At 42.7% G+C, this 27,679-nt stretch overlaps 1 protein-coding gene across 5 annotated transcripts in view; it reads right to left on the bottom strand.

Annotated features, from left to right (window-relative positions):
- The window catches only part of CNTRL (centriolin), a 78,785-nt gene that overhangs the window by 7,414 nt on the left and 43,692 nt on the right, over positions 1 to 27,679 (bottom strand). For all 5 annotated transcript variants that reach the window (XR_013388421.1, XM_077913129.1, XM_077913130.1 and 2 more), the window contains 20 exons: positions 26,659 to 26,793; positions 23,057 to 23,202; positions 22,254 to 22,461; positions 21,599 to 21,778; positions 19,614 to 19,793; positions 18,770 to 18,886; positions 18,368 to 18,512; positions 17,554 to 17,702; positions 15,799 to 15,988; positions 14,390 to 14,703; positions 12,738 to 12,943; positions 10,525 to 10,717; positions 7,641 to 7,771; positions 7,370 to 7,510; positions 7,142 to 7,268; positions 6,180 to 6,344; positions 5,245 to 5,404; positions 3,565 to 3,680; positions 3,268 to 3,485; positions 932 to 1,089 (listed from right to left, as the gene is read on the bottom strand). Coding sequence is in view for 4 of the 5 variants with exons in the window: in XM_077913129.1 (XP_077769255.1) it covers positions 932 to 1,089; positions 3,268 to 3,485; positions 3,565 to 3,680; positions 5,245 to 5,404; positions 6,180 to 6,344; positions 7,142 to 7,268; positions 7,370 to 7,510; positions 7,641 to 7,771; positions 10,525 to 10,717; positions 12,738 to 12,943; positions 14,390 to 14,703; positions 15,799 to 15,988; positions 17,554 to 17,702; positions 18,368 to 18,512; positions 18,770 to 18,886; positions 19,614 to 19,793; positions 21,599 to 21,778; positions 22,254 to 22,461; positions 23,057 to 23,202; positions 26,659 to 26,793 (3,379 nt within the window). In the remaining variant the exon portion in view is untranslated. The remainder of the gene's footprint in view (positions 1 to 931; positions 1,090 to 3,267; positions 3,486 to 3,564; positions 3,681 to 5,244; positions 5,405 to 6,179; positions 6,345 to 7,141; positions 7,269 to 7,369; positions 7,511 to 7,640; positions 7,772 to 10,524; positions 10,718 to 12,737; positions 12,944 to 14,389; positions 14,704 to 15,798; positions 15,989 to 17,553; positions 17,703 to 18,367; positions 18,513 to 18,769; positions 18,887 to 19,613; positions 19,794 to 21,598; positions 21,779 to 22,253; positions 22,462 to 23,056; positions 23,203 to 26,658; positions 26,794 to 27,679) is intronic.

The raw sequence follows: 27,679 nt of genomic DNA, 5'->3' as shown, positions 1-27,679 counted from the left end.
GCTCTGAGGGGTGAGGTCAATAGTAACTTTTATTTCTTCTTTTTGCTTATGTTTTTAAATTGTTCTTTAAGGAACATGAACTAATTTTTTAAACAGCATTACTGAGATATAATTCACATACGATGCATTTCACCCATTTTAAAGTATGCAATTCACTGGCTTTAAGTATATTCACAGAGCTGTGCAAACATCACTACAATCTAATTTTAGAACATTTCTGTCACTTCTAAAATAAATCCCATACCCATTAGCATGAATTATTTTGATAATAAGAAAAGCCAACAATTAAAAGAACCCAGGAGGCAGGGACCAAGGGGCAAAGACGGTTTCCATCGGAATGGACAGCAGTCCCCGTGGGGATGATCTCTGATTAACATTTCTTCTGGGAACAGCTGAGTTCTGTTTTTGTTTTTCGAGACTCTGCCTCAGCAAGACGTGAAAAAGAGAAGAGGCTGCAGAAACTCCTGATTCCAGGTATGATGATGGAGGAGGGCCACTGGGAAACCCTCCCTGAAGAAGGGCCTGCGTCCTTCCCCAACAGCTGGTGGATGAGGAAGGTAAACGTCTGCTCCAAAAAGCAGGTAAGTGGACAGGCGTCCGTCCTGAGTGTGCACGCCTAGACACGGCCCCTGTGCACTCGCAGACAAATGGGGTTGTGCCAGGAGCCCCCTCCCCAGGGATCTGGCATGACTGTCCTGCAGTTCTACAAATGCGCACATCTGTCTCAGAAGCTTTCTGTATAGTTTATGAAAGTGTTAATATAGCTTTGATAAGGCAATATTTTTAGCCTATAAAATCTGACTTCTCATCTTTGTATAATAGACTCCAAATCTGAAGAAAAACACAAGGCTGTATACTCAGTAAAAAATAATGGGAGGGGAAGGGGAAGGAAAGGACAGAAGGAAAGAGCCCCCCACCCCCACCCCCGCACCTTGTAGCTGCTGCTGCACCACTGCCAGGTCTTGATGCAGGGAGAGCTTCTCCCTGTTTCGTTGGTCCAACTCCTGCTGCAGCTTCCTGGCGTCCAGTTCCAACTTTTCTAAGCGTGCCCGCTCCATCTCGCTGTCCTCTTCTGCAGCTGCTAGAACCCTACCAGGCCAGCAGAGTAAGTCACACCACCAAACACGAAATGTTCAAGCATACACAAGACACACGTGTGACACTTTCACAGTGCAGTTACGGACCACAAGTGATTATGAATCTTGACAAAATTTAAGGTTCTTCAACTCATTTTCAAAAGATATCTTACTTTCAGCTTTCTCAACAGGAGAGTTTTTTGAAAAACGACTCATTAAGGTTTTATAAAAATCAGGGATAAAAATGTGGAGAGTGGCGTGCCTGGGTGGCTCAGTCGGTTAAGTGCTGCCTTTAGCTCAGGTCATGATCCTGAGGTCTTGGGATCGAGCCCCACATCAGGCTCCCTGCTCAGTGGGGAGTCTGCTTCTCCCTCTGCTCCTGCTCCTGTGCTCTCTCTCGCTCACTCTGTCTCTTGAATAAATAAAACCCTTAATATAGATAGCACGCAGAATTCTAAAAATCTGGTGATTAAAATAAATCGCTACCTTCTGATTAGTGAAAAGCAGGAAATACAATTGTCCAAAACACAGGCGTGCGTGAGCGGTCTCTTACATGATCGGAGTCATACAGTATGGGCTTGTTTTTGTGTGGCTTTTTTCGAGCACAGTCACTTTGAGATTGGTTCATGGTGTTGTACCAATACTGCACTCCCTTTTTATTGCTGAATAGTACTCCACGCTACGGATATACTATAATTTGTCTACTCATTCACGAGCTGATGGACATTTAGGTTGTGTCCAGGTTAAAGCTGCTATGAACATTAAAGTACATCATTCCTTGTATGAACACATGCTTTCAATTCTCATGAAAAAATAACTAGGAGTGGAATGGCTAGCTCTTCTGGTAAATGTAAGAGTTTTTAAATAACTGCCAGACTATTCTCCAAAGTGGTCTAACATTTGCGTATGAAAGTTCCAAGCCAGCATCTGGCCCTTCTAATAGGTGTGTAATGATATCCCATCATGGTTTATATTTGCATTTTCCTAACAGTTAATGATGCTGAGCATCTTTTTGTGTGTTTACCTGCCACCCATTCATCTTAAGTGAAATGTCTGTTCAAATCTTTTGCCCATTTGACAAACTGGATTGTTTGGTTTCTCATAATGGCTTAGGAGAATTCTTTGTATATATATTCTCTGGGTACAAGCTCGTTATTGAAAATTTGTGGTTGCAAAGATTCTTCTCCCAATCTGTGACAGGTCTTTTCATTATCTTAACAGTGTCTTTTGAGGAGAAGTTTTAAATTTTGATGAAGTTCAATTTTACTAATTTTTTCTTTTAGACCATGCTTTGGGTGTTTGGTCTAGGAAACTCTGCTTAACCCGAGGTCACAAAGGTTTTTTTTCCCCGTTTTTTCCTAGAAGTTTTATATTTAAGGCTTTGCATTCATGTTAATGGCCCATTTTAAGGTAATTTTAAAGAACGGTATGGGTGTGGGCTGAAGTTCATTTTTTGGGATTTTGGATATGCAACTGTTTCAGCAATATTTTTTGAAAATACCACCTTTTCTCTACAGAAAAAGAGACCTTTGCATCTCTGTCAAAATTGGTTGCCCACACGTTTGTGCACTTTGGACCTTCGATTCTGTTCACTGATTGCTTTTACTATCTTTACGCCAGTACCAGTGTTTTGATTACCACAGCTGTATACTGAGTTTTGAAATCAGGTAGTGTTAGACCTAAACTTTTGTTCTGTTTCAAGGTTGTTTTGGTGCCACAGCTATAAAATTTTAGATTCTATCCTATGTCCATCCTTTCTTTGCATTTCCACATGAATTTCAGAACCTGACTGTCAATTTCTATTTTAAAAGCTTGTTGAGATTTTGACTGTGATTGTTCTGAATCTATGTATCAACTTGAGGAGAACTGGATCTTAACAGTACTGCCTTTCTACCCACAAACAGGGATCCCCCTCCATTTAAGTTGTATCTTCCAGCATTTATTTCACCTAAAAAAAAAAAAAAAAAATCTACAACACGTTATTTTATAAAGTGCTTTGGGGGGGGGGGGGGGGGAAGCCTAAAAGTAAATACACCCAGAAATGCTACTGGTGAGCTGTACTGTGATACTGAATTCACGGAGTATTTATTTTTCTCCTTTTCTCTATTTTCCACTCTTTTTTACGGCATGCATTATCATGTTTTAGCCTTCAGGAAGGGATCTTAACAAGCCTATTGGTTTTTGCTCTCACCGTTTGGTCTGTGCCAACTTCTTTTCCCAGCTGTCCTGTTTTTCTTCGAGATCTTGCTTTTCTTTGCACAAAGACTCAACACACGACTGTAATGCTCGGGTCTCAGCAGTCATCCGCTCTACTTCCTGTGTGTTCCTCTGGAGGAGCTGCTTCTGCCACTCTATCTCCCCTCTCTGTCGCAGGGCTGCCTGCTGCAGACTCTCTAACTCCAGTTTCTCCTAAATCAGATAAAAGGGAACTCACACATGCCCAAAGAGAAAGACTGCAGTTGGCTAAGGGTATAGACGGCTTTATTACCTCCAGCACTTCAACCCGAGTCTTCTCTAATTCAGACATCTTTTGGTCATGTTGGAGCTTCAAACCTTGCAGCTCATTATTTTCAAGTTGCAACATGTCCAGAATATTCTTTAGTTCTAAGAGAACAGAGCATGGTCCATGCTATTATATGAAGTTGGAAACATTTACAAAATGAAACAGAAAATAATGCTGTTGAAAAAAGAAACAACAGGCCATCAAAACATATATATTGTGTTGAATTAAAGGACCTAACTGTACTTTTTTTAAAAGATTTTATTTATTTGAGAAAGAGAGCGCGCTCAAGAGAGGGGAGAGCAGAGGCAGAAACAGACTACCCACTGAGCAGGGAGCCCAAAGTGGGGCTTGATCCCAGGACTAAGATCATGATCTGAGCCCAAGGCAGACACTTAACCCACTGAGCCAACCAGGCGCCCTGGAGCTAACTGTATTTTAATGAAAAAAAAAAAAATCCTTTAAAATACTGCTAAACATTAACTTACTAATGTTAAACTTATTAATTTGTTAAAAACATTTTAATATAAGATTACAAAGATCTAGCTCTAAGAGCAATTACTCTATCTAAATGAATTTTAATAAAAATAACTAGGAAAGGGACACCTGAGTGCCTCAGCTGGTTAAACATCTGCCTTCAGCTCAGGTCCTGATGCTGGGGTCCTGGGATCAAGCCCCACTTTGGGCTCCCGGCTCAGGGGGGAGCCTGCCTCTCCCTCTCCTTCTGTCCCTCCCCAATGCTTGTGCTCTGTCTCCCTCTCTCTCAAATAGAAATCTTTAAAAAAAATAAATAGGAAAAATGTCAAAATACATAAGCTGAACTCAGATAACATCTTTTAATATAATAGGTTTTTAAGTATTGATTATACAAATATTTGCTCACTATAGAATATTTCAAGAAAAAAGTAAAAAGAAAAAAATAAAAAATGAAAACCCACTATTATCCCACCATCCAAAGATGATCACTACTGGAATTTTGATGTATTTCCTTCTGGGAGGGCACGTGCACATTCAAGTGTGCAGGTGAGGTGCACACGTGCACATGCGCACACACAGGCACACACATTTTCAAAACAAACTGGGACTATGTTCTATATTCAGTTTTACATCTATTTCTTCAGTCTTCCCATCAGCATTTTTGTATGCCATTAAATGTTTAAAGTATGGCTTTAAAATTGGCCAAGTTTCCAAATTTTGTTGATATAAATTTTGCTGCAAGTATCCAAGTCAGCCAGCTTAACTTGTGAAACAAGGAAATACTTACTTACTAAGTAAATAAATGCAATATTGCTGCAATGTGTATGAATGCCTGCCCTCTCTCAGTAACCAGAAATGGGCTAAATGGTTCAATAGGTGTGACTTTTCAGAATGGAAACACTGGGGGATTGGTCCAATTTATTTTTCTATCAAACAGCCTGTTAAGTGGTCTTCCTTCTCCACACCATGGTTGGAATGATTATGACTATTTTGCTCTTAAATAAATTTCATCAATTTGAATGGCAGAAAATATCACATTCCTCTTATGATGCTGCTTTTCCTTATTCATTGTAACAAAGTCGAACTTTAAAAGAAGTTTATTTCACCATTTGTATTTTTTTTCTGTGATCTGGAATAGAGACATTTCCAAACTCAAACTAAATTTATAGGATTGTTCTCCTTTAAACTTACCAGTTTTATGTTTAGACATTTGCCCTAAAACTACCTGAAGATTGTCTTCCTCTTTTTCAATTTCCTGCTTTATGAGTGCAAGTTGAGTTTTTTTTTCACTGATCTGGACATTCAGTTCTCCTTTCTGAAAACTGAGTTCTTCCAGAAGAGATTTTACTTCCTGCGCAAAAAAAAGAAAAAAAAAAAAAAAAGAAAAAAAGAAAAGAAAAAAAAGTCAACTCTGTTCCACAAAATTATGACTCAAAATTACACTGAAATCAATTTTTTTTATTAACTATCTCACAAAAATTTCACAATTCTGATCCGGAAACCAGTTCAATTTTGCCTTTTATGTCAAGAACCACACTGTATTTTATTTTAAACTAACATATTTCTGTATAACAGAAATAAGGAAGGCACACATTACCTTCATTTAAAATGCATACGCAGTATTCACTCAGTGCAGGGCAATGCGTTAGAGAAAAGGCTGACTCTGATACATCTCCTACCCTCAAGAGTCTGAGCACCTTGGGAGAAATTAGGCAAGGATCATAAACACGATCCCGAAAGACTAAGATGCCCTAGGAAATGTGCAGAGTGCCCCCAGACTCAGGAGAGAGAGAGAGAGAGAGAGACACACACACACTCCTTCCAAGTCAGGAAGTCTTCTTAGTGGCATGAAGCTGAACAATGAAGAAAGGGTAGGAGCTGGACATTCCCCAAAGGAAATTCCTGGAGAAGAAATGGTACGAGAGAGGCACAGAGACAGAGAACCTCTGTGGGAGAGCTACCACCGCAGCCATCACCCGGATGCGTACCACCACGTCAAACTGATAGTACAGAGAGGTCGAGATTCTGGAATCTGTATTTGCGTTTGGAGGGGGAACCAGTTAAAATATCTCAAAATAAATCTATGTCATCCTAGGACTCTTAAGAAAACCCAGTGAAAAACACACCCTAATGTGATTGCACTTCTCAGTTACTTCGCTTTCTCCTAGTCTCAGTGCTTCCTGGAGGTCAGCTTTGGCCTGGACCATGCTTTCCTGGAGGAGATGCAGCTCTTCCTTCTTGTGTCCTAACTCCCTGTCCAAGACGGCCATCTCCTGCTGCTGTCCTGACACCTGGATTCAAGAACAGGGAAGAACGCAAAGCTTGACAAAGGCCATGCAACCTTCAGTGCTTGCTGTGATGGAGATTATGGGGTCCAGCTAAGGGTAGTGGGGGCAGTTAGGAGAGAGCCTAACTGTAATGATCCCAGCCGCAGGAGTGAGGAGGGCCAGGCCGGGGGTGCCTGCATAAAATGTCTAACAAAGATCTTGAGTTCACATACATAAAAGCACTCAAATCATAGGAAAAACAATATGATAATAATAATTATCCCTCGGGTATGGTTTTCAAAATACTTCCGTATCTATACCCTATTCCATTCAACAACTACCTTGGCAATGGAAGTCAGGCAGGGATTTATTCATTCTGTAAATTTAAAAATGACTTACAATTTTAAGGACAGCACACACTTTTTTATTTAAAAAAAAACGAAAATGCAGACATGCAAAAGGGAGAAAACAAAATATTCATAATGCCCCCTTATCAGATGACTGCTTTTGTGCTTTGATATAGACTAAAAATACAAGTGTTCATAAACACATTTAGCATAAGTGATCTCAGGGTGTATCCTGTTTTGAGACTCACTTCTTTCACTTAACAATCTATTGAGTTGGGATTCAAATTTGGGTTGGATTCCACTCTTAATCACTAGGAGATACAGCTTCATTTATGCTTTATATCTTATCTTGTATTTTCCAGTCTTTTCTACCATCAGACATACATTACTTTTTTATAACTATATATGATGATTATAAATGATATAGGTTTCAAAGCAGCACGAACTGGTTCTTCAAGGCACCTGTTGCCATACCTGGCTTTTCAGATTTTCCAGCTCAGCTTTCTTGGCCTGCAGGAGGGTCTCCGACTCTTTAAGGACCTGCAGGTGCTGATCCTCATTGTGCCGTGCAGTCTCAATGTCCTTCTGGAGTTTCTGCAGCCTACAAACACCAGCAGTACTAGACCGGATCTGAAGTGAGGCTAAACCCCTAGAGCTGTCTTCCACCATGAGCCCCTTAAGCCCGACACAGGCTGTACTTACTCTCCTGTCAGTACTTCCTTCTTCTTGTTTAGGCTCTGGAAGTCTGAGTCTTTTGCTGCAACAACTTTGTTTATTTCTTTCAAGATTTCCTCTTGCTCCATTTTGTGCTGCTCCAAATCCTTCGTGTCAGCCTGGAGCAATCTGAAACACACTGCTTTATTCTCCAAGGCCCCTTAGACTTAACCTGCATTATTCATCATTAGGCAATTATTATCCGTTTAGAACCAAACTTCTCATGAATCTCACGGAATAGCTGAGGGACTCCACCTACCTCAGCTGCTGGTCGGCTTTGACGAGGTTAATGGCAGTTTCCTGGGCTCTCCTTTCTAACTCCTCAGCATCTTTCTCAGTTTGCAATAAATTTCTCTTGGCATCAGTGAACTTCTCAACAGCATGTTTTGTCTAAAAAAAGGCACTCTCGTTAAAAGCAATTCAGTTACCATACTCCCTCACAGCCATTGGCGGGGGGTGTAGGTTGGTACAACTCTTCTGGAAAACAAGGCAATCCAAAAAGACTGATTAAAATGTTCATTCACTTTGACTCTCCAATTCTCAGAAAAGAACTCAGAGGAGTAAAAAAACTACTGCACAAAGATGTTCATTGTATATTGATATACAACTTGACAAATAATAGATTAAATGATAATGCATCAACACAATGGAATACTGTGTAGCCTTTAAAATGGAAGAATGTTAGTGATATTACGTTGGCTGAAAAAAAATAAATTTAAAATGGCGGAAGCACTCTAAGAGGGAGGCTATGAATCTTTTTACTTAAAAATAATCTATAAATTGTTACACTATTTTTTTAATTAAAAATATTTCCAGGAACAACAAACCGATTTTACCAATATTTCCTCCTCAAAGAGATAACTGCTGTGCTGTATTATCATGCTAAATAAAACTTTATTAAAGATGATTTATTTATGGATGAGAAACACAAATACTAAATATTTTTGTTGATTTAAAAATCTTCCCATACAGGGTATGGCCAAAACAGATTTTTTTTTCTTTTTTCCTTTTCAAAAACAGATGATTAGTTTTCTTTTTTATCAACTCAGTTTCCTTTTTCTCTCTAAAATAAGAGGCTTAAAACGATGTCATCAAAGGTCCAAAAATAGTGTCTGGTTTGCACTTCGTTGAGCAGTGACTCACCTTCAGGCAAAACACTAGGGTTCTGCGCTTGCACTAAAGTCACAGGCTTCTGTTAAACTAGTCTACTAAATACCTCGTGTGGATGCAAAAGGGTCGGCAAGCTCCCAAACAGCTATTTTTTTTTTAAGTTAATTAACATATAGTGTATTCTCAGTTTCAGAGGTAGAGGTCAGAGATTCCGCAGTTGCGCACAGCACCCAGTGCTCGTTCCATCATGTGCCCTCAGTCATGCCCGTCACCCAGTGACCCCATCCCCACATCGCCCGCCCCTCCAGCGACCCTCAGTTTGTTTCCTAGAGCTTAGCGTCTCTTACGGTTTATCTCCTTCTCTGTTTTTGTCTTATTTTATTCTTCCCTCCCTTCTCCTATGGTCATCGGCTTTGTTTCTTAAATTCCACACGTGAGTGAAATCCTACGGTAATTGTCTTTCTCTGACTCACTTATTTCGCTTAGCAGAATACTCTCCACTTCCATCCACATCATCGCAAATGGTTAAGGTTTCATCTTGTGACGGCGGACTGGTATCCGCCTCGAATATAAACCACGTCTCCTTTATCCATTTGTAGCAGCCGGCGCGCTTCACCGGACTTCCTCCCACGTCAGAATGCTGGGCTTGGTCAGCTTCGGCAACAAAGCGCTGGACAAAATGCACTGTGTGCTCTGCAAAGTCCCATCTCTAAGTTTTCGGTCTCTTTCTATGTTAGGTTTTAACACATCTAGCATGGTTATAAACCACCACTCTCCTCCATCCTCCTCCCTCGCAAGCTGCCTCCCTGAGTTGTTTTGGGAGGAGGAAGGGGAAAGAACTTACTAGCTGCAGTTCACTTACGATCTCTGCCTACTACCGGATCATTAATTTTCTTTTCTATCCCGGTGATAAATTCCTCTCTAGTCCTGCTCACAATCATCTAACATGTAGGAGGAGGAACTGATCATCTGAAGAGACACTAGGATGTTTTTCCATTCTTATTAAAGCCATCACTCACAGACTTTCTCTAATACATCCTTCGTTTCGGTTCCTGGGTAATAGATTTCTGTTCATTTAGATCCATCCATGTTGAGATAACAACATAAAAATAGTAGTTCCTGAGATGCTCCACGTGGGTCTGGGACTTCTTTACGCTGGAATTCTCCTCAAACTAAGCAAGCTCTCTTGGCGAGGCAGAACTTGAGCTGTGCGACCCTGGGCTAGGCGACCTGGGCTAGCCACTGCCCTCTAGGGCTGCCAGGAAAGTGAAATGAAGCACTATTTATAAAACATAGTAGAGTAGAGGCCCAATGAAAGGTAGCTCCTTTTCCCTCTTGATTTCCTTCTGTTGAAGTCTCAAGAACACTACCTCAGACCAAAAAATATTTTATTTTATATCAAGTTGGAGAACAAAGTAATAGAAGGAAAAAGTCCTCTGAGATCCACTGCTGTTTTAGAAGAATAGAAGACTGACCTATTTAATACAGAGATCCAAAAGCCAAATAATTTAAAAAAGAAACACACAGGGTAAGGAAGTGAGGTGCGTTAGTGACTTCAGCAGCTTTCAATATGCTACTTCATTTAGGGCCACCCAGGTGGCTCAGTCAGTTAAGCATCTGCCTTCGGCTCAGGTCACGATCCCACTGGACCTGGGATCGAGTCCTGCATTTGGCTCCCTGGCTCAGTGAGGAGTCTGCTTCTCCCTCTGCCCCTCCCCCCAACTCTTGTGCGCGTGCTCTCTCTCAAATAAATAAATAAAATCTTTATTTAAAAAAAAAAATATATATATATATGCTACTTCATTTAACCCTTAGTGAGCAGCCTTGGTATTCTTGGCCTGAATTGATAGATTAGGAGAGCAAAGATGGGGACTTAGGTGGCTTGCCCAAATTCTCACAACTCCTTAACTAGCAGACTGCAGCCCAGAACCCAACTGTCTGCCTTGGACGACTGCGTTCTCATCATGTTTTCTTTCTCGTCCTTCAGACTGCCGACAGTAAGCTGCCTCACCCCAAACCACAACAGAACATACTTTCTCTTTCGTGCATGAAAGTTCACTTTCAGCCTCCGTCAGCAGCCGGTCGGCTTCCCTGAGCTCTGCACGGCGCTTCAGAAGGGTCCTCTCAATACATTCAATTTCATCAACAATATCTTCATGGTGTTTGAGTGACTTCTCTATTTCTAGATCATTCACAAGACTCTCAACGTTTCCATCAATGAAATCTCTAAAAAACACACACATTAAGAGACTTAAAATGTAGACGATACAGACACTTGCAACCTGATAAAAAGATGTATGATGATTTTCTCATTTCATATGAGAAGTGGTGGGAGAGAGAGACAGCTACATCGGATCATGTTCAGGCCTATGTTTACCCTTTTATTCAACATGGTGACTGGTGGGAGCACGTCAACAGCCCAGTTAAGCATCCAGTTCTTGGTTTTAGCTCAGGTCTGATCTCAGGGTCTTAGGATCAAGCCCTGCATCAGGCTCCGCACTCAGTAGGGAGTCTGAGATTCTCTCTCACCCTCGGCCTCTGCCTCTCCCCCCGCCCCCGGCATGCATGCACATGCTCACGCTCTCTAATAATTACATAAATCTTTTAAAAAACATGGTATACTGCTGACACTAAGTGCACAGTACGTATAAAGTATGATGTAGTTGTTTTCTTTCTTTTTTTGGAGGGTAAGCATTTGTCAAGACGATGTTGATATTTCTATTCTTCTGTGGTATAAAAATAAACTACCACCATGATAATCATCCATTCCCTTGAAACTATCTTTCAAGTCGTAGCTCACCAGCTGCCTCAAAGACTACCTAATTTTGTGATTTCCTGTTTTGCTGGAGTAAAATTATAGTGACACTATTTGACAAATCAGAAAGCAAGACACAGGATTGACTAACTCAAGGCTAACATGTCAAAATTACTTGAATATGAAACTATGACAGAAAACCATGAAAATAAATTTACCAACAATATTAACAGATTCTTTCTCTTTACATGAAAGCACTCTGATGATCTTTACTTTCTTCTTTGGACATGTTATGTTATCCAAATCTCTTACAATGATCATTTACTATACTTTTATGCCTAGAAAAAGAAGTGGTGATTCCACTGCTTTACTATCCTCCCTCCAAAAACCTCACAATAAAAACCCTCTCCTCCATCACACACCTACAAAAGTAACAGCATGATCATCTTTGAAACCCTCAAACATCTAGTCCCCATCTTCTCTTGGTCTGACCCTTGCTTTTCCCTGCCAGGTCTACTAGCCAGTCACATGTGAGCTCCAAGAAGGCTGAGACTAGAGCTCACTCACCTCTGTGACCGCCACAGATCTCCCCCCAACCTTGGTGCCTGGACCAGTCTGGCTTACACAACAAAACACTGGGGAACCGTCCTAACTCATGGGCTATTGCAGAAAATGGGCTTCTTTCTATCCATCTGACGCACTCAGCAGATACTGCATTTGTTAATGGACCCTGTGCCCGATGCTGGTGCACAAAGAGAGAGGCTCAGCTACCGAACCTGGGCTCCTTACATCATGGTGTGAACAGTGCGATGCCCAAGGTTGCCAACCCCAAACCGCGGGAGCCACAGGTGAGAAAGGCTTTATGTGAGAGGGGATCCCTGACCTTCACCTGTAAAGACAGATGGGAGAGGGGCAGGCCCAGATCCGTAGCTATGTGAAGGACAGAATGGAGAGGGGGCTGGATGTGGGAGGCCAACGGGGAAGCTATTATCACGACTGAGGTTGACATGATTAAAGACCAGGGCAGCAGTGATAAAGGAGACCAGCTTGACAGCTCTGTGTGCCTCTTTGTAGGACCTGGACACCAGCTGGAGGTTTGGGGAAGCAGGGAAAGAGGAGCAGAGGACAGCTCGCATGTTTTTAGCCAGGGTCACTGGGGAGGGCAGATGGCAATGCCATTCTCCAAGAGGGCCTCCACGAAGAGCTGATGTGGATTCCTGGCCAAGAGACCGAGACTTGCGCTGTGCAGCCTGGGCGTCACCCTACAGCTGTTATTTTAATGTAAATTCCACTCTGTTCCTTACTTCCACTAGCCACATTTCAAGCGCTCGACAGGTACATGTGCTAGTGACCACTGTTCTAGACGGCAAAGGGCTACAGCATTTCCAGGATCACAGGGAGTTCTGCTGGACAACACTGATTTGGGTCACCTTAATGAGCCAATACCGTACTCATCAGAATTATTAAGATAAAACGGCTAATAATAGTTACTTTCGCTGTTGATGTTTTTGGATGGTTCTATGTAATTCTTCTACTTCATGCTCTAAGTCTTTCTTCTCTTGCAAAAGACCATCAATGTTATGCTGCAGCTCTGCGAGTTCTTTCTCCGACTGCAGCTTGGGTGTTTTCATGCACTGTTCCCGTTTCCCAGATTTTAAATGCTGCATTATGTCTTCTAATCTAGAAACTTCATTCTCCTGAACAAAGAAAAAAATGCAGTACTGAGAACATGACCAGATGGTCCTCTTCCTTCTTGCAAAAAGCTGTAATTAACTGTGCTTGTAGTGCTACCAACCACATGAAAATGGCGGTAGCTAGCTTCTAAGACTTGAGAATGAAAAGAAAAATTAAACCAAGCCAATTTTTCACATCCCACAGATGAAACTGATGAACTAACAGAGCTTTTAACTTTCCCATCAGCCCCACTAAGGTCGGTACACATTCACCAAGCACCTCTTATGTATAATCTCTACCTCCAGGGGTCAGCAAGAGCAGAAGGGACAGAACAGAGGTCTCTCTCTCCTCCGGGCACAGGGGAGGGGAGTGGTCTGGAAGGCTGCCCAGAGGGAGAGGGGTCGTGCCTCGGCTCTGAGGGATAGAAGACATGGGGAAGATCAAAGCCGAAGAAACAACAGGCGCAAATGCAGAGGTCTAGGAGGCATGCGAGAAAAGGACAGAAGAGCGGGGAACCGTTGGCGGGTAACAGAAGCTGCTTAAGGGGGGAACCACGTGCCGAGCGGATGGCACCGCGGTGAACACACGTGCCGATGCATGGCAGGGCCACGCGAGTGACTACCCTGTCAACTCCGGGAGCACGTGCAGGCAGGCCCTCGGCAACTAGTCTGACCGACTGTCCTAGTCCTTGTCTTCCTCTCACTCTGCTGGGAGGGAATGGAAAAGCTAAAGAGCTCTAGGTCTCTACAGAGTTTGAAGGAGGAGTTCGTAGTGCATTTCGTAGTTCTTTAGAACCACAGAGGTCTAAAGCAAGCTAGTGACTAGGAAGTTATCATTTTCTGAAATCCAGCCTTAGGGTAAGCATATGAAATATACTAAGAATTCACACAGTTAATGATACTTCCTACAAAGAAGAAATGTTACACAATCATTAAAATACGTCCTTTAGAAACATTTGTAAAACCGTGGGGAAATGCCTGTAATGTGAAACGCGAAAAACAAAGTATGAAATCTGTGTATAATAATTATGAAAAGAAAAAAATAATTAATCTCACCACCCAGAGGTAATCCCCATCACAGCCTTGCTGTATGCTCCTATGTGTGGATACACGAGCACACATGTGTATGTATACATGTGTGTGCAAATGCAGCCATTACTACATGAATAGACCTACACGTACATATCAATACTTTTCAATAGGAAAACATACAATAGTCTCCAAAAATGGTTAATTTCTGGACTGAAAGCATTTTGTTATGAGATGGTTGAACATGTTTGCAGACTGGCCTGGTACCCTCACCTTTGACCAGAGTATTTTAATCAATGCTTGCTCCATTCTAAACATTCAACCTTACAAACACACTTGGGACATAATCCATTCATAGAGAGTTCATGTCATTACACACATAACCATATTCAGTATCCCATGGGAGCAGTGTGGGAGCAGGTCTTACGTCTTTCCACTTACCAAGTTATGGTGTTCTGGGACATTGCAGTGCAGCACACCCACGGGGATGAGGGGTACGGAGAAGTTGGGAGGTGGAGGCCCATACACGATGGGAGCCCCAACAGGAGGTGGGCCATAAACAACAGTGCCAAGGTCAAGAGGCTGGCTATTGTTGGGCAAGGGAGGAGGGGGTGCATACAGGGCCATGCCCTGGGGTACAGGAGAACCATCAGGAAACACAGTGTACATCATGTATCCAGGAGGAGGTACAAATGGGTGGTCTTCTTGGTCATCTAGCTCGCTCTCTTCCTGGCTATCTCCTCCACTGTCTGCGTCTTAAAAAAAGAAAACAGAAGAGTGTTTTGCCCCTGTGGCTTATTAGGTAAACAAATTTAGTAAAGACGAGCAGCATTTAAATTTAGGTGCAAATCCTTGAGACCTAAGAATGAAACTTTGCAAAAAAAGGTCAAAAGCACTTTTGAAAAGCAGACCAAAACAAGGATTCATTCATGTTATTTTCAGTGGCTGATACCTGAGTTTTTCCTACACCTATCTGTTGATTTGCTTTTTTTCTGTCTTCATTTGTTCATTTTATTCAGCAACCATTTGGGTGCCTGCTTCAGGCTACAGCAGACACCAAAAGAGATGCAGAGAGATGAGCGGTAAGAACCTCAGCTCTCAGCACTTCCACGACCATGATGCATGGCTCTCTCTAAGCTGCTGGCTCTCCTGCTTGTCTCCCTGACAAGCGGGATCTACATTTATCACTGATGACAACAGCCTAGCACACAGCAGGCACTCAATAAGCAGCTCCTGAATAAACAAATTCTCTGAAGGTGATACTCCTATTTTACACTCAACACTTTCAGAGGAGCGACATAATTTGCCTAAGATCACACAGCAACATAGTGAAAGAGCTAGGATTCACTTCAAGGGTGACTCTTCCTCCTGGAGCTTTAGAAGATGGACCTATAACACTTCATTCTAGTCAAGCTAATCGATGCCGCGATACAAGGATGTAAGCACCTGCCTTGCTCCAGGAGTGCAGGTGAAGAAGCCACTCAGGTGGCCTGGGTCAAGCGGGGCAGAAGGCGGCTCCATAGAGGAGTGCTGTTTGAGGCCCTGAGTCTTGTTGAAGGTTGAGCAGGAATAGGTTTGGGAGAGGAAGTTAGAAGCACATTCCAAACACAAGGTTTAAAACCTAGAGGTGTACCTTCTGGAGGTAAGAGGAACATGGCATGCTATGGGTATCTTAGGATGCTGGACGGCTGACCTGCAGGACAGTAATGGGAGGGGAGACAAGAGGGCACTAGCCAAGGCCACAGCAAGGAGGGCCTTGCAGAGCCAGCTAAGGAGCCTGGACTGTGTCTTATGGATTTCAGGCAACCAATAAATGAGAAACGCAACTTCCCTCCCGTGATTTAACTTACCTCTATTTGAGAACGATTTATGTAACCCACTCCTGATAGGAGAATACACCCAGTATCCTGAGGCAGGTGGAGGCCCACTGTTCTCCTTTCCATCCTGCCGTCCACGATGTGGTTTTCTAACCGGAGTGGAGGCTGTGTACTTTAGGCCAACACCAGAGTCCTTGGTGGCCTGGGAACTGTGGCTGGAAACCTAAAATAAATGAGAGAAGAGCCCCTTACTTATTTGAAATGAATAGGCTGAGCTGGAGAAATGCCAAAGTCTAGAACAAAGTTGAGAAAGAACTAGTTTCCTGTCCTAGATCGGAATTCTCATTTTTCAGACAGAAGCAAGACACGATTACAGTCTCAGGTAAACTGCCTGAGTGTCAGCCTCTCTTCGCCAGTTCTCGTCTTTCCTGGTGGATTCCCTCTTTTGCCTGGACCCTGATGGTCAACCCATGAAGTGAATTTCCAAGGCCATCTGGGGTATTATCAGGTTCTTGTCCTGGGAGCCTGGTGTGGCTGCAAAGCTCTACTCTGCTCCCCTCCTTCCTTCCCAGTCATAAATAGGTCTACTTTCCAGACCCTTGCCAGCTCAGCCTTACAATGTTACAACATCTAGCCTCCACAGCTTCCCTCTCCAGCCCTGGTTGTCAAGGATGTGTGGATTCTGGTTAAGTCTACACAGCCCTGGGATCCTAGTGTGTCAGAGTCACTTCTCCCTGGCTGCTGCCTGTCAGCTGATTCTAGCAGCATGTCACACCCTGCCCCTCCGTTCTGGATGCGGGCCATTTACCGTCCTCTCCTCTCTTACCACCTTCAAGCCCCAAGCCCCTGACTTTTTGTCTCCCGCACATCCAGCTCCAGGTGCTGTCCCTCAGGGAATGAGTTAATACAGCTCCACGTCCCCACCCCCACCACCCCGAGTTCACCTGCTGCAAGTCAGGCCCCCACACTCAGCCCAATCATCCTTCCTACACTCTGGCTCTGATCACATTTACACACAGCCTTGGTTCCCAAGGCTTCCTCAGGTCACTGCAAGAGATTGTGAGGCCCTTTTCAAAAGCATGAGCCCAATCTACTTTTCCAGACTCACCTTTCACCATTCCCATCCAACCATCCAGCCCCACACAGCGACTCACCACAGCTAAACCAACTCCCCCCTTCCACACATTTCCTCCCTTCTAAAAGCCCATGCCTTGAGCGCTAAGTGCTGACTTCATGACGGTGTGTGAAGTCTTCTTTCCTCAACTTCCCCATGGGAGGAATCCCTAACACTTCTCTATAAGCAGAGCACAAAGATCAAGACTGCCATCATGTGCATGCCACTGTTGTAATGACAACAGTGTTGTAATGTCTTTGAGAGCAAGGGCTAAACCATTTATCATGGCACCCCATGTAGCACCTGACTTAGATTTCAGTGAACACAAGATGAAAGGTTGGCTAAAATCAAATGAAATCCAGGGGCCCCATTTTCTGTTAGCCTCTGCACAATTTTATAACCATTTCCAACAGGCCCTCTGCGCCCATCACCTTATCCCTTTGCAGGATCTTCTATCAGGGACCCATGACATACTATCTGACCATGAGTGGGCAATGGCAATATTCCTGAGAAGGCCCTATTTTCATCTCAAATATTAGAAACACTTAAGAAACTCAATGCATGGCTTAATCTAGACATATTGCTCTTGACACCTTCTTCACAAATTGGGAGAATATTGTCACATTTCCTTCAAGAAAATTCAGAATACACTCCCAGCATCACAGACTTCCTACTTTTGATGATGATGGTGGTGGCATAAAGTACCAATAGCCTCGTCTTTTGAAAGGATCTGTCATGCTGCTGATGTAATCATTCTGATGAGAAACTTCACGTCGAAGTTCAGCAATTTCTTCCAAAACATTTTCAAAGTTTCCTTTGTTATCTGCAAAGGGAAGCCATTCTGTGAAACTGGGCATGAAATCATCTACTTCCCTCCTCTCCCAACATACACAAGTGATTCTGTGACAGCCAACGACTTCGATCAGCAACTCAAAGGCGTCTTTTCAGCCCATCCCATGGTAATGTTTTTGCTAACACTTAAAAAGGATAAACATAACCCTCTGTTATTCATCTATAAAGTGAGCCAGAGAAAACTGGTTTGTAAACATTATTCCTTTTGAAAATTCAAAGATCTCTTGTCTCACTGTAATCAAGTTCCTTAATATTTCACTTACATAAAATGTTTTTAAAATTATTTGCTTTTATTCATTAAGCTAATTATGACAACTCTGTAAATCAAGCATGGAACTGATCACAATTAAATAAATTTGCTAAGGTGAGAAAAAAAAACAATGATTTTTTTTAACACAATCTGAACTGTTATTTATTTTACTTATTTATTATTTTTTTTATTTGACAGAGAACACAAATAGGAGGAGAGGGAGAAGCAGACTCCCCGCTGAGCAGGGAGCCCAACATGGGACTTGATCTCAGGACCCTGGGATCATGGCCTGAGATGAAGGAAGATGCTTAACTGACTGAGCCACCCAGGCGCCCCAGAACAACTGTTTTTAAAACCGATACCCAAATCAAAGCCCAATACTTTACCAGCCCCGGTGAGGTCTAGTAAATTCCTCAGCCTAGCAATCTCTGTTCTTTGCCTCTCCATTGTCTCATTTAGTTTCTCCATCTCCAGCATCTGTGACTTTGCTCCTCCAGAGCCGACATCTACTTTCTCAATCTCATTTCGAAACTATTAAAAAAATCACATACACAAAGTTGCCCATGAACATTCTTTCCCAGACACCCTTATCCTTCCAACTTGTTTTAGTACTTCTAGAACTTTTACCTACACTTTAGGGAGGTAAGGATGCCACATCACCCCTTGCCCAGAACGCAGGAGAGGACTGATTACACTTCCAAATTCTCTTGAGTGGTCACGTCCACTACTTTTGTCTTTTAGGAACCGATACAGGCCCAAAAAGGAGATCGCAGAGTACCAGCACTGACCTGCTCCTCTTTATCTCTGAGAAGCTTCTGCAGGAGTTCAATCTCCGCTTCTGCTCGGATCAGATCCCTAGCTGCTTGTGCTGCCTTTCTGCTGAACCTCTCCGTCTCCTGCAGCTCCTACTGGGACAGAGGTAGGAGAAAGGCAGCACTGCCATCATTCACTGTCTTCTTCATTTCTCTCTTCCTCTCAGACGGACGCCTCTGTTCTCGTCCCATCGCCAGCCTGACTACCCCACGTGTGTGGCACCGGGTCCCACCTTGTCCTGTGCTGTTCCCATCACTGGCAGATTACTCCACCCCTCAAGGGGCCCAGGTGGGCAGGGGGCTCCATCAGTTAGGCAAGAGCTGACTTTTTCTTCACTATTCCAGAGTCTTCCACGACTGATGTCTTTCTGGACTCTCATTAGATTTTCTCTATTATCTATTGTCTTAATCTCATGAGCATCTGCCCCTTTCAAACTGTTATATAAGGCATTTCAGTCAGAAGGCAGGAGAGCCCCAGGGGTCACAGAGTATCTGACTGCACAAGGTGAAAAGTCTGGGGTTCAGAAACCTTTAAAACCTTGGTTCAGGTGTGGATCAACAGCTATCTCCCTAGGCAGAATTCTACATTTCGAGGTGGGGATAGTAGGTTTCATTTGGTGGTTCCCTTCGGGGCTCAGAAGAAGGCAAGACCCGCAGCAGGGCTGTGATGGGAGAAATACAATCCTTAGGTCTGAAGGGAAACACACAACTTTACAGTGGTTTCTAAAATAACCAGTCTATAACAAAATGCAGTAATACAAGTGGCTATGTTTTGGGGCTACAGTGCTGGTGGAAACTTGTTCTGCACACGTGGACTCACCTCTGCTCGCTCCTGGTTAATTTTCATCACAGTTCCATGAAGGGACTTGAGCTGGTCTTTGGCAATGGTGAGCTCAGCTGTGGCCAGCTTATCAGAGGCAGCCACAGCTTTCTTTAGCTTCTTCAATTCTCTATCTAATCCAAGAAACTGCTCCTGAGACTTGGCATCCTCAAGTTTCTTCTAAAACAAAAGAAGTGTTAATTGAGCAGATGAATCACTTGGCGGCAATGAATTAAGACATAAGCTCCATGAGGGCAGGGACTCTGTTCACTGCTCCCCGGCTCGTGCCTAGAATAATACCTGGTATAAAGTAGGTTCTCCATAAATATTCACAGAGTGAAAGAATAAAATCAACTCAAAATTGTATGGTAAACTTAGAACGAAATCAGTCTTCTTAGTCAAGAACCTTAGTGATCATAGGTTCATTCAATCACTGGAAAACCATTTCCTGGCACCATCACCAAGAGATGGTCCAGCCTCTTATGACCATGGAGGCAGGCACTGGGCATATAGTGGCAAATAAAACAGACTGGGCTACTATAAAGGGTTCATGAGAGACAGATATTAAACACTCAAATATATAACCAAAATGGTGGTTGTTAGCTATCAAGGAATAGAACAGGGTACTATTTGAAAGAACAGCAGGAGAGACGTAGACTGGTGGGGAGGGGGGCAGTCAGAGAGAAGAGTAGAGGAACATGGTCCAGGAGAGGGAATGGTCTGTGGGAAGGCCAGAAGAACTTGGCATTTTTGAGGTACTGGAAGAAGGAGCGTGGTGAGAATAAGAGGGAGTTAGAGGCAAATTATGCTGGGCCTCATAGGCTTAAGAATTTGGGTCTTTTTCATAAAAACAACAGAAGTTATCGGAGAGGGGGGAAATGACGGAGGTGGGGGGTGCTAACATGTTTTTGAAAGGGCATGTTAGTGGCTCTGTGGAGCAGAGCGGGAGTGGGAGATCTGTCAGGCAGCTGTACCAGTTGTCCAGAAGAGAGATGACGGCTGGATGGGGGTGGTGGCATCAGAAAAGAAAAAAGGACCAGTGTTCCAGATATATTTTTGGGGGTGGACACAACAGGACTTGGAAACTGAAAGGTTCTCACTCAAGTATGAAGCAAGTCATTTACTGAGGCTAGAAGGCAGGTGTGGGGGGAGACAAGGCATGAAACAGTGGAGCGTGGGAGAGTGAACCGATCATGGTTCACTAAAAAGAGAGAAGGGTAATACTGCCCATTTGAGGTTAATGACCAAGAGATTACAGTGATACCACTATGCCTGCAGGAATCCTTAGCATGGGTACCCGTCCAAAGAAAGCATATAGCTGTAGTTTTGTCAGGCAAGTGAGACAGGAAAAAAGGAGAAGGGATTTGAGGACGTCTGCAAAAATGCTCATAGTGGGGGACCATGGAATTTAGGTTGGGCGATGATGAGGAGGGTGCACAGGAAAGCCTAACAGACAGAAAAGGTGGGGCTCATGCCCTGGAAATAACCATGAGGTTGAAAAATTGTCAGGTGGGGTGCAGTGGATGATCAGCAAGGGATGCTTCAGCTTGGGATTTCAGAGGTGGTGGGTGTAATTTCTGAGCTGGACAGGGTTGAGGATGTGACCATGGGAGGAGATGGTTGAGGTAGGATGGAGAAGCAAAAAGAGAGGTCAGCATGTTAGAAAGGAAGACGATGAGTTAAAAAGTAATTTCCTGTGGATGTGTCCAATTAGGCAGGGGGTTTCTGAGGACACCGACTCATGTCATTAGCACTGAAATGCCTAAATGGCATCGCTCCGCACATGCCAGCTGTCGTTTTCATTTACTATGGTTCAGGCTCCTGATTTGACCACCTGTGTTCGGATTCCCCTGCCCCCAGTTCACGTCTGGGCCAGCGACGCTGCCAGAGGGGACCGTGGTCAGGCCCCGCACAGCGAGTCAGCCCGCTCAGGGCAGGGTCCAGGCCCGGAGACACGGGTGTTGTGCTTTCTGAGCCTTCCTCACCTTTTTCTCTAACTCCCGGAGTTGGGCCAGAATTCTCTCCTTCTCTTCATCAGCTTCCTGAAGTTGGAGGTCTGTGAGACCTTGGATTTCCTCCATACTTTTTAGATTTTCTTGCAAATAGTGAATTTCATTCTCCAACTGCTGGATTCTTGCTTCGTGCTGCCTCTTATCAAAACTAATCTGTGAGGATATCAAGTTTTGAAGATGTTTTTTAAGCAAAATAAACACTTTTTAGAGAATTTCATTTTACTAATGAGTGTTAATGAAATCTTGTACTAATCAGTTACAGGGCATGGTTTTATCTCGAATATTCTCTAGGATCCATTCTATTGTTTACATCATCATTGAAATAATTACATCCAAAAAATCAGATTCTGGCACGCTGCTACACTCTAGCAATGCAGCACTGTTTACCTGCATGCTCGGAAACATTTCTCACTTGATTCCAAACCAAGGAAAACACAGCCACAAAGACGGACAGACATCAGTAACCGTATTCAGGGCTGAATTTCAGTCACAGGCAGTCTGACTCGTTAAGAATGAAAATAACAGTAAATATACTGTATTTACAAGGGAAAGGAAGCATTGCAATTTGTTGAAAACACGAGTATCACACCAAGCGCTTCCCTCCAGCTGCCTCTCGCCCTCTCCTTACTCGGGCTTCCAGGGCCCTCTCGCAGGCGTGCCTGAACTCCTCTTGTCCGCTCGCCAGTTTCTCTTGTTGCAGAGCCATTTCCTCCTGGAGTTTTCTCTCTCTCACTTGTGCTTCCTGTCTTTCCCACTGGGAGCGTGCCAGGATCTCACTGAATTGCTTCTGCAAGTCAGCAAGACTTTTCCCTAAGACATCTGAAGGAGTATGGATTCTGGTAAGGGGGGAGAAAAGATGGTTATAAATGTGACCTTTTGTTTCTCATGCCAGATGCTGGGTGCAAACACCCTGGAAGCAGTGCAGGAGTAAAAAGAGCTGCACAGAATGGGACTGGTGTCAGGACATAGCATCTCGGCACCTCCTGAGTGCAAGTCACTGTTTTATCCAATGACCGCTGTCGCTCTGAAAACACAGGCTCCTAACAGGCTAACAATGTTTGCTCAAAGGATAATGGTCCATTTCATATATTTAAATTAGCCTTGGTTTTGATATTCACTTTCTGTTTAAAATGCATAACATGGCTCTACTTCCTGACCACGTACAATGACCCTTCGAGAAAGTTACTCTTAGAACTTCTGCTTTTAAAATTAAATAATACCAAAAAGTATGAAAGATTTAAAATGTAAAAAAAAAAAATAATAATCAGTGATGGGTAGTATGAATAAAGCAATTTTGTGTCTCAATCATGAAAATATGACTCAGGAACGCTTACAAAAGAAATCAGCTGTTAACAGAACTTGGGAAGGTGAGCCTCCATGAACCTCATAACTCAGCAATCTCAATTCCTGGAGGTCCTGATTTTTCATTACCTCATTTCCCCAGCTCCTGACTTCAGTTTTTTCCTTAGCTCATCCACACAAGCTGCCACTTCTTCTGGACGAATCAAACCATCAACCACATGGTTAAGGTGACTCTGGAAATCTTTAAGTTGCTGTTTCAATAGGTCATTGTCATCCTATGGATGGTGGTGAAATGAGATAAAAGTTACCAAGACAAAATTTAAAATACATACCCATGCACAGCCTGTAGTATTTGTCATATGATAGTTCTATTCAACTTCTTTTACCAATTCTTTAAGAATGCTTTCCATTGAGGCTGACAATATCTGAATCTACTGATCTAAAGTCACAAAAGACAGAACCAGGCATTACAATGTTTCCTGATAGGATACAAAAACAAGTACCTATGAACACTACTCATGCATGTCTTCTTGCTGAGAACTAACTTGAATCTAAATAAGCTTTCATATGTGATATAAGAACATTTATTAATACCAAAAAAGATGCAACCAGCAAAATCTAGAATACAGGAAATTCTACAGGACAAAGACCTGGTTTTCTTTAAAACATAACAAGTGGGAAAGGAGGAGGAACCCTTCAGACTGTAGACTACAAGAGACTTAAGAGTCAAGTCAAATACAACGTGTGCACTTTATTTGGATCCTGATTCCAACAAACACTTGTAAAAACTAAGAAATAAGGGGTGTGGGATTGGGCCCCATTTGGACTCCACGTTGAGTGTGGAGCCTGGTTAAGATTCTCTCTCTCCCTCCCCCTCACCACCCTACTTTTGCATTCTTTTTCTCTCTCTGAAACAACACGAAACCATGTGAGATAATTGAAAATTTGCCTATGATAAGGCATTTGATATTAGGTAATTACTATAATTTTAAGATATAAAGTGGCACCTGTTCATTTTTTTAAAAAAAAGCAGTTTTACAGTATTTACAGATAAAATAAGATTTTCAGATTTTTAAAAATGATTTTATTTATTTGAGAGAGAGGGCATGAGTTGCAGGGTAGGGGCAGAAGAAGAGGGAGCAGCAGACTCCCCATGGGCAGGGAGCCTAATGTGGGGCTCCATTCCAGGACCCTGGGATCATAACCTGAGCCAAAGGCAGACACTTAACCAAATGAGCCACCGAGGCGCCCCAAGATTTTCAGATTTATTTCCAAATAATTCAGTGTATGGCAGGCATTATAGATGAAGATCGGCCATGTGCTGATAACTGTTGAAGACAGGTAATATGTACATGAGGATTTGTTTTTGTATTCTACTTTTGTATGTGTTTGAAATGTCCGGAATTCAAAGTTAAAAACAAAAACAAAACACTTACTTTGCCATGATACTCTGTCTGCCAAGCAACTAAAAATGGACCTCTAATACTGGAACTTCTCTAATAGCTGAGAATTCTCTGTGGGAGTATTTGTTATATGCCAGCATATTTTCACTATTAACAAACACAAATATCTAGATCCAAGAATTAAATTCACACAATGCCTCTTTCAAGAAAAAAGAACCCGCTAAAATCACCCTAAGTTGTAAAGAAAAATACTTCTACATCCTAAGGTACTGATTGTATTCCCCTGAATACCTATATTCCACGTGAGTGATTTACTTCAAAATCCATGAATGAAAGAAACACTCTTAGCTAAAATGGAGATTCAGAATTACAACGAACACGTTTAACTGCCTGACCCATCTGGAGCCTGTCATCTGTAAAATGTCCTGCCCACCGCCCTGAGATGCCCATATTTGTACCACTATCTAATCTCGGCCACAGGTGATCTGACCCAGGGCCAGACAATCTGCTGACTTGCCAGAAAACAAGTTTTCAGTCTCTCTAAAACCTGGACCAAGACCCAGTATGTCAGGTCTGTAAGAGCAGCCCTTGTAAAGATACGTCAGCTCAGGGCTGGAGTCCATGTGGCAAATACAACGCCCCAGACACAGAGGAGGAGAAACGAGAGAGCCGTGCAGCTCCTGAATGGCTGACAGAGCAGCTCCGTCTCCCTTCTTGAGCTGGTATTAGTTAGTAGGTTTGGTCCATTGCAGCTAAAGGATTTTCTGACAAGAGACAAACGCTGAGTGAGTTTCACCTTAACTCTGTCATCAGGAGGTTAGTAGACCAAGGACCTAGTTCCAAGTAAGGCAGTCTCACAGCATGGGCTAATGTTCTGGAAAGCGGACTTCAGTTTCTAACTTGGAAGAGAAGGCCATCGAAGACAACGTTTCAGTCCTTTTCTTTAAGAGATAGATACTGAAGTATAAAGATGTATGAGATTTTCTTTTGAAGTATTCCAGCAAAAAAACCACATGGACTGATGGAACCAAGAATGGCACAATGCTGATGCGTTGTTTAAGCAGTGTAAACAAAAGGATGTAAGACTAGTCTGTTTTTGTGATTACTTGAAAATTTCCATAGTAAAAATAAAAAATAGTAATCTATTGAACACCTGACACATAAGTCCAACAAGAATGGAAAATCTCTACATCCTTTATACTTGCTTCAGAAATTAAGCTGGTAGCAGTAAAAATTAAATTCTAGGTTATTACATTTCCTTAAACTTTGAGGAAAAAAATATTGAGAGAAGTTCGGGGAGTTTATTAGTCTTATTTGTTACAACCCCCCTGCATTTAAGGCTTCCCTAAAACCACAGGACGCTGCCCCTTTATTGCTGGTGAAGTATAACACATGCCACCTCAGTCAGCCAAGTGGCCTTTGGCCTCACAGATTTGGAGACCCGAGTGTTGATCCAGGTACTTGTTTGTTCAGACATCTGTGCTCTCTGAGAGTTTAATTATCTGGAAAATCCTATCCACCTGCTTCTCTGGCAGCTTGTTAGGCAGATTATTGTGACAGTGGCAGTAAAAATACTCCACCAAAGCAAACCCCCACAGATGCAAAATGACTGCATTTTAATTTTTTTTTTTTTAAAGACTTATTTGAGAAAAAGAGAGAGAAGAGAGAGAGGAGATAGAGAACAACACACGAGTTGGGGAGCAGGGCAAAAGGAGAGGGGAAGCAGACTCCCCACTAAGTGGGGAGCCCGATGCGACACGAGGCTTGATATCATGATCCTGAGATCATGACCTGAGCTAAAACCAAGAGTTGGACACTCATTCGACTGAGCCATCCAGGGGCCCCATGACTGTATTTTTAATAGCATCCTTTCTGAGAAGGTGTCTGTGAAAAACGTTTACAGTTAAAAAGTTCTGCAACTCACTCTAGTTAAATTTCTGGATAATTACAAAGATATTTCAGTGGAAGAAGAATGCATTAATCTGATCCTTTAGCCCAGCAGGGTGATAAATCTGCTTCTTGGAGAACTGTCAGGTACTGCTTTTACCTGTGAACTCCCACAGTCCTGGTGGTATACTCCCGACACTGGCTTCACCTCTTCACACCACTGAACACCACACAGGGTATGTGTGTGTTAATCCTACAGCGATGGGCTCACAAGAGAACAGAGGCTATGGTAACATCCCACCCATAATCTTTCGTTTCTAATAAATTCTAGTCGCCTACTACAGGTTGGAGTAGGTTGTTAAGTGTCTGACTAAAGAGAGCAGTACGTTAGGGTGTCAGGTGTGGTACGTAAGGATATATCCTGAACAGACATGTCTCTACCTGCAGCTGTTGGAGTTGTGTGCGGAGCTCACTATTTTCTTGGTCCTTTCCTTCTGAGAGCTGGGCTTTTTTGACAGCAGTCTTGAAGGCTTGCTTTTCCTTCTCAAGCTCTGCTTGAAGGGCCGATTGTTCTAACTATTGCCGTGGGGAGCAACAACATGAAAACATAAAGAGCAACACTTTTTTTTTTTTTTTTTTAAACCTAAAAAGGCATAAATAAATTTATATACACACACAATCCCTTGGTGGCTATGGTTTTATAACATGGTTTTATGCTTGTATGCGCAGATTTCAAAGCCTAAGTTAATCTTTTTTACATGCCTCCTTCAACCATTAATATTTAAGAAAGAATAGCCATTAGAATCAGTTCAGATGAGATATACCAAATTAGAACCTCAGGGGTGGGCCCAAATACCTACCTTTAAAAGTTCTGTGAGTGACCTAACAGTTACTGCTCTTCCTTCCCTTAGACCAGTAGTTCTCCAACTATGGTCCTCAAATACCTGCATCAAAATCACTCAGTGTGCTGGTTAATAATGCAGATGCTCAGATTACATCTTAAACTCAGTGGGCCAGAAGCTTTGAGGGAAGGGTGGGGGGCAAATATCTGCATTTAATAAGCTTCACAAATAATTTCATATAGCTGAAGTATACACCAATTAGAGACCTGGAGATCACACAGATCTGTTACGCTGCATACTCTCATTATATGGCTTGAAGGCCAATTCTGGTAGTGCTTCTCCCAAGAAGGGGAGAGTCCTTCTTAATATCAAGTCAATCTGTGAAAAGGCTAGATTGTTATAATATTTTTGTCCAGACTTATGAGGAAAAAGAAGGACAATGGAAATACAAAGGATAATAGATTTCAAGCTAGCAAAAGCTAGCTTGAAAACTTTAAAAAAAAAAAAAAGACTATTCATTTGGATTGAGATGCCATCTAGAAATTTTGTTTACTATTATTTAGAAATCTGTACTTATTGTCATTTTGTTTTCCCTCAACTTCCTTTCTTTTTGCACTCTG

The sequence above is a fragment of the Canis aureus genome, chromosome 10 (assembly GCF_053574225.1).
Source record: "Canis aureus isolate CA01 chromosome 10, VMU_Caureus_v.1.0, whole genome shotgun sequence".
Classification (NCBI taxonomy): domain Eukaryota; kingdom Metazoa; phylum Chordata; class Mammalia; order Carnivora; family Canidae; genus Canis; species Canis aureus.
Note: the sequence above shows the minus strand (reverse complement) of the source record. Positions and strands in the feature narration are given on the sequence as shown.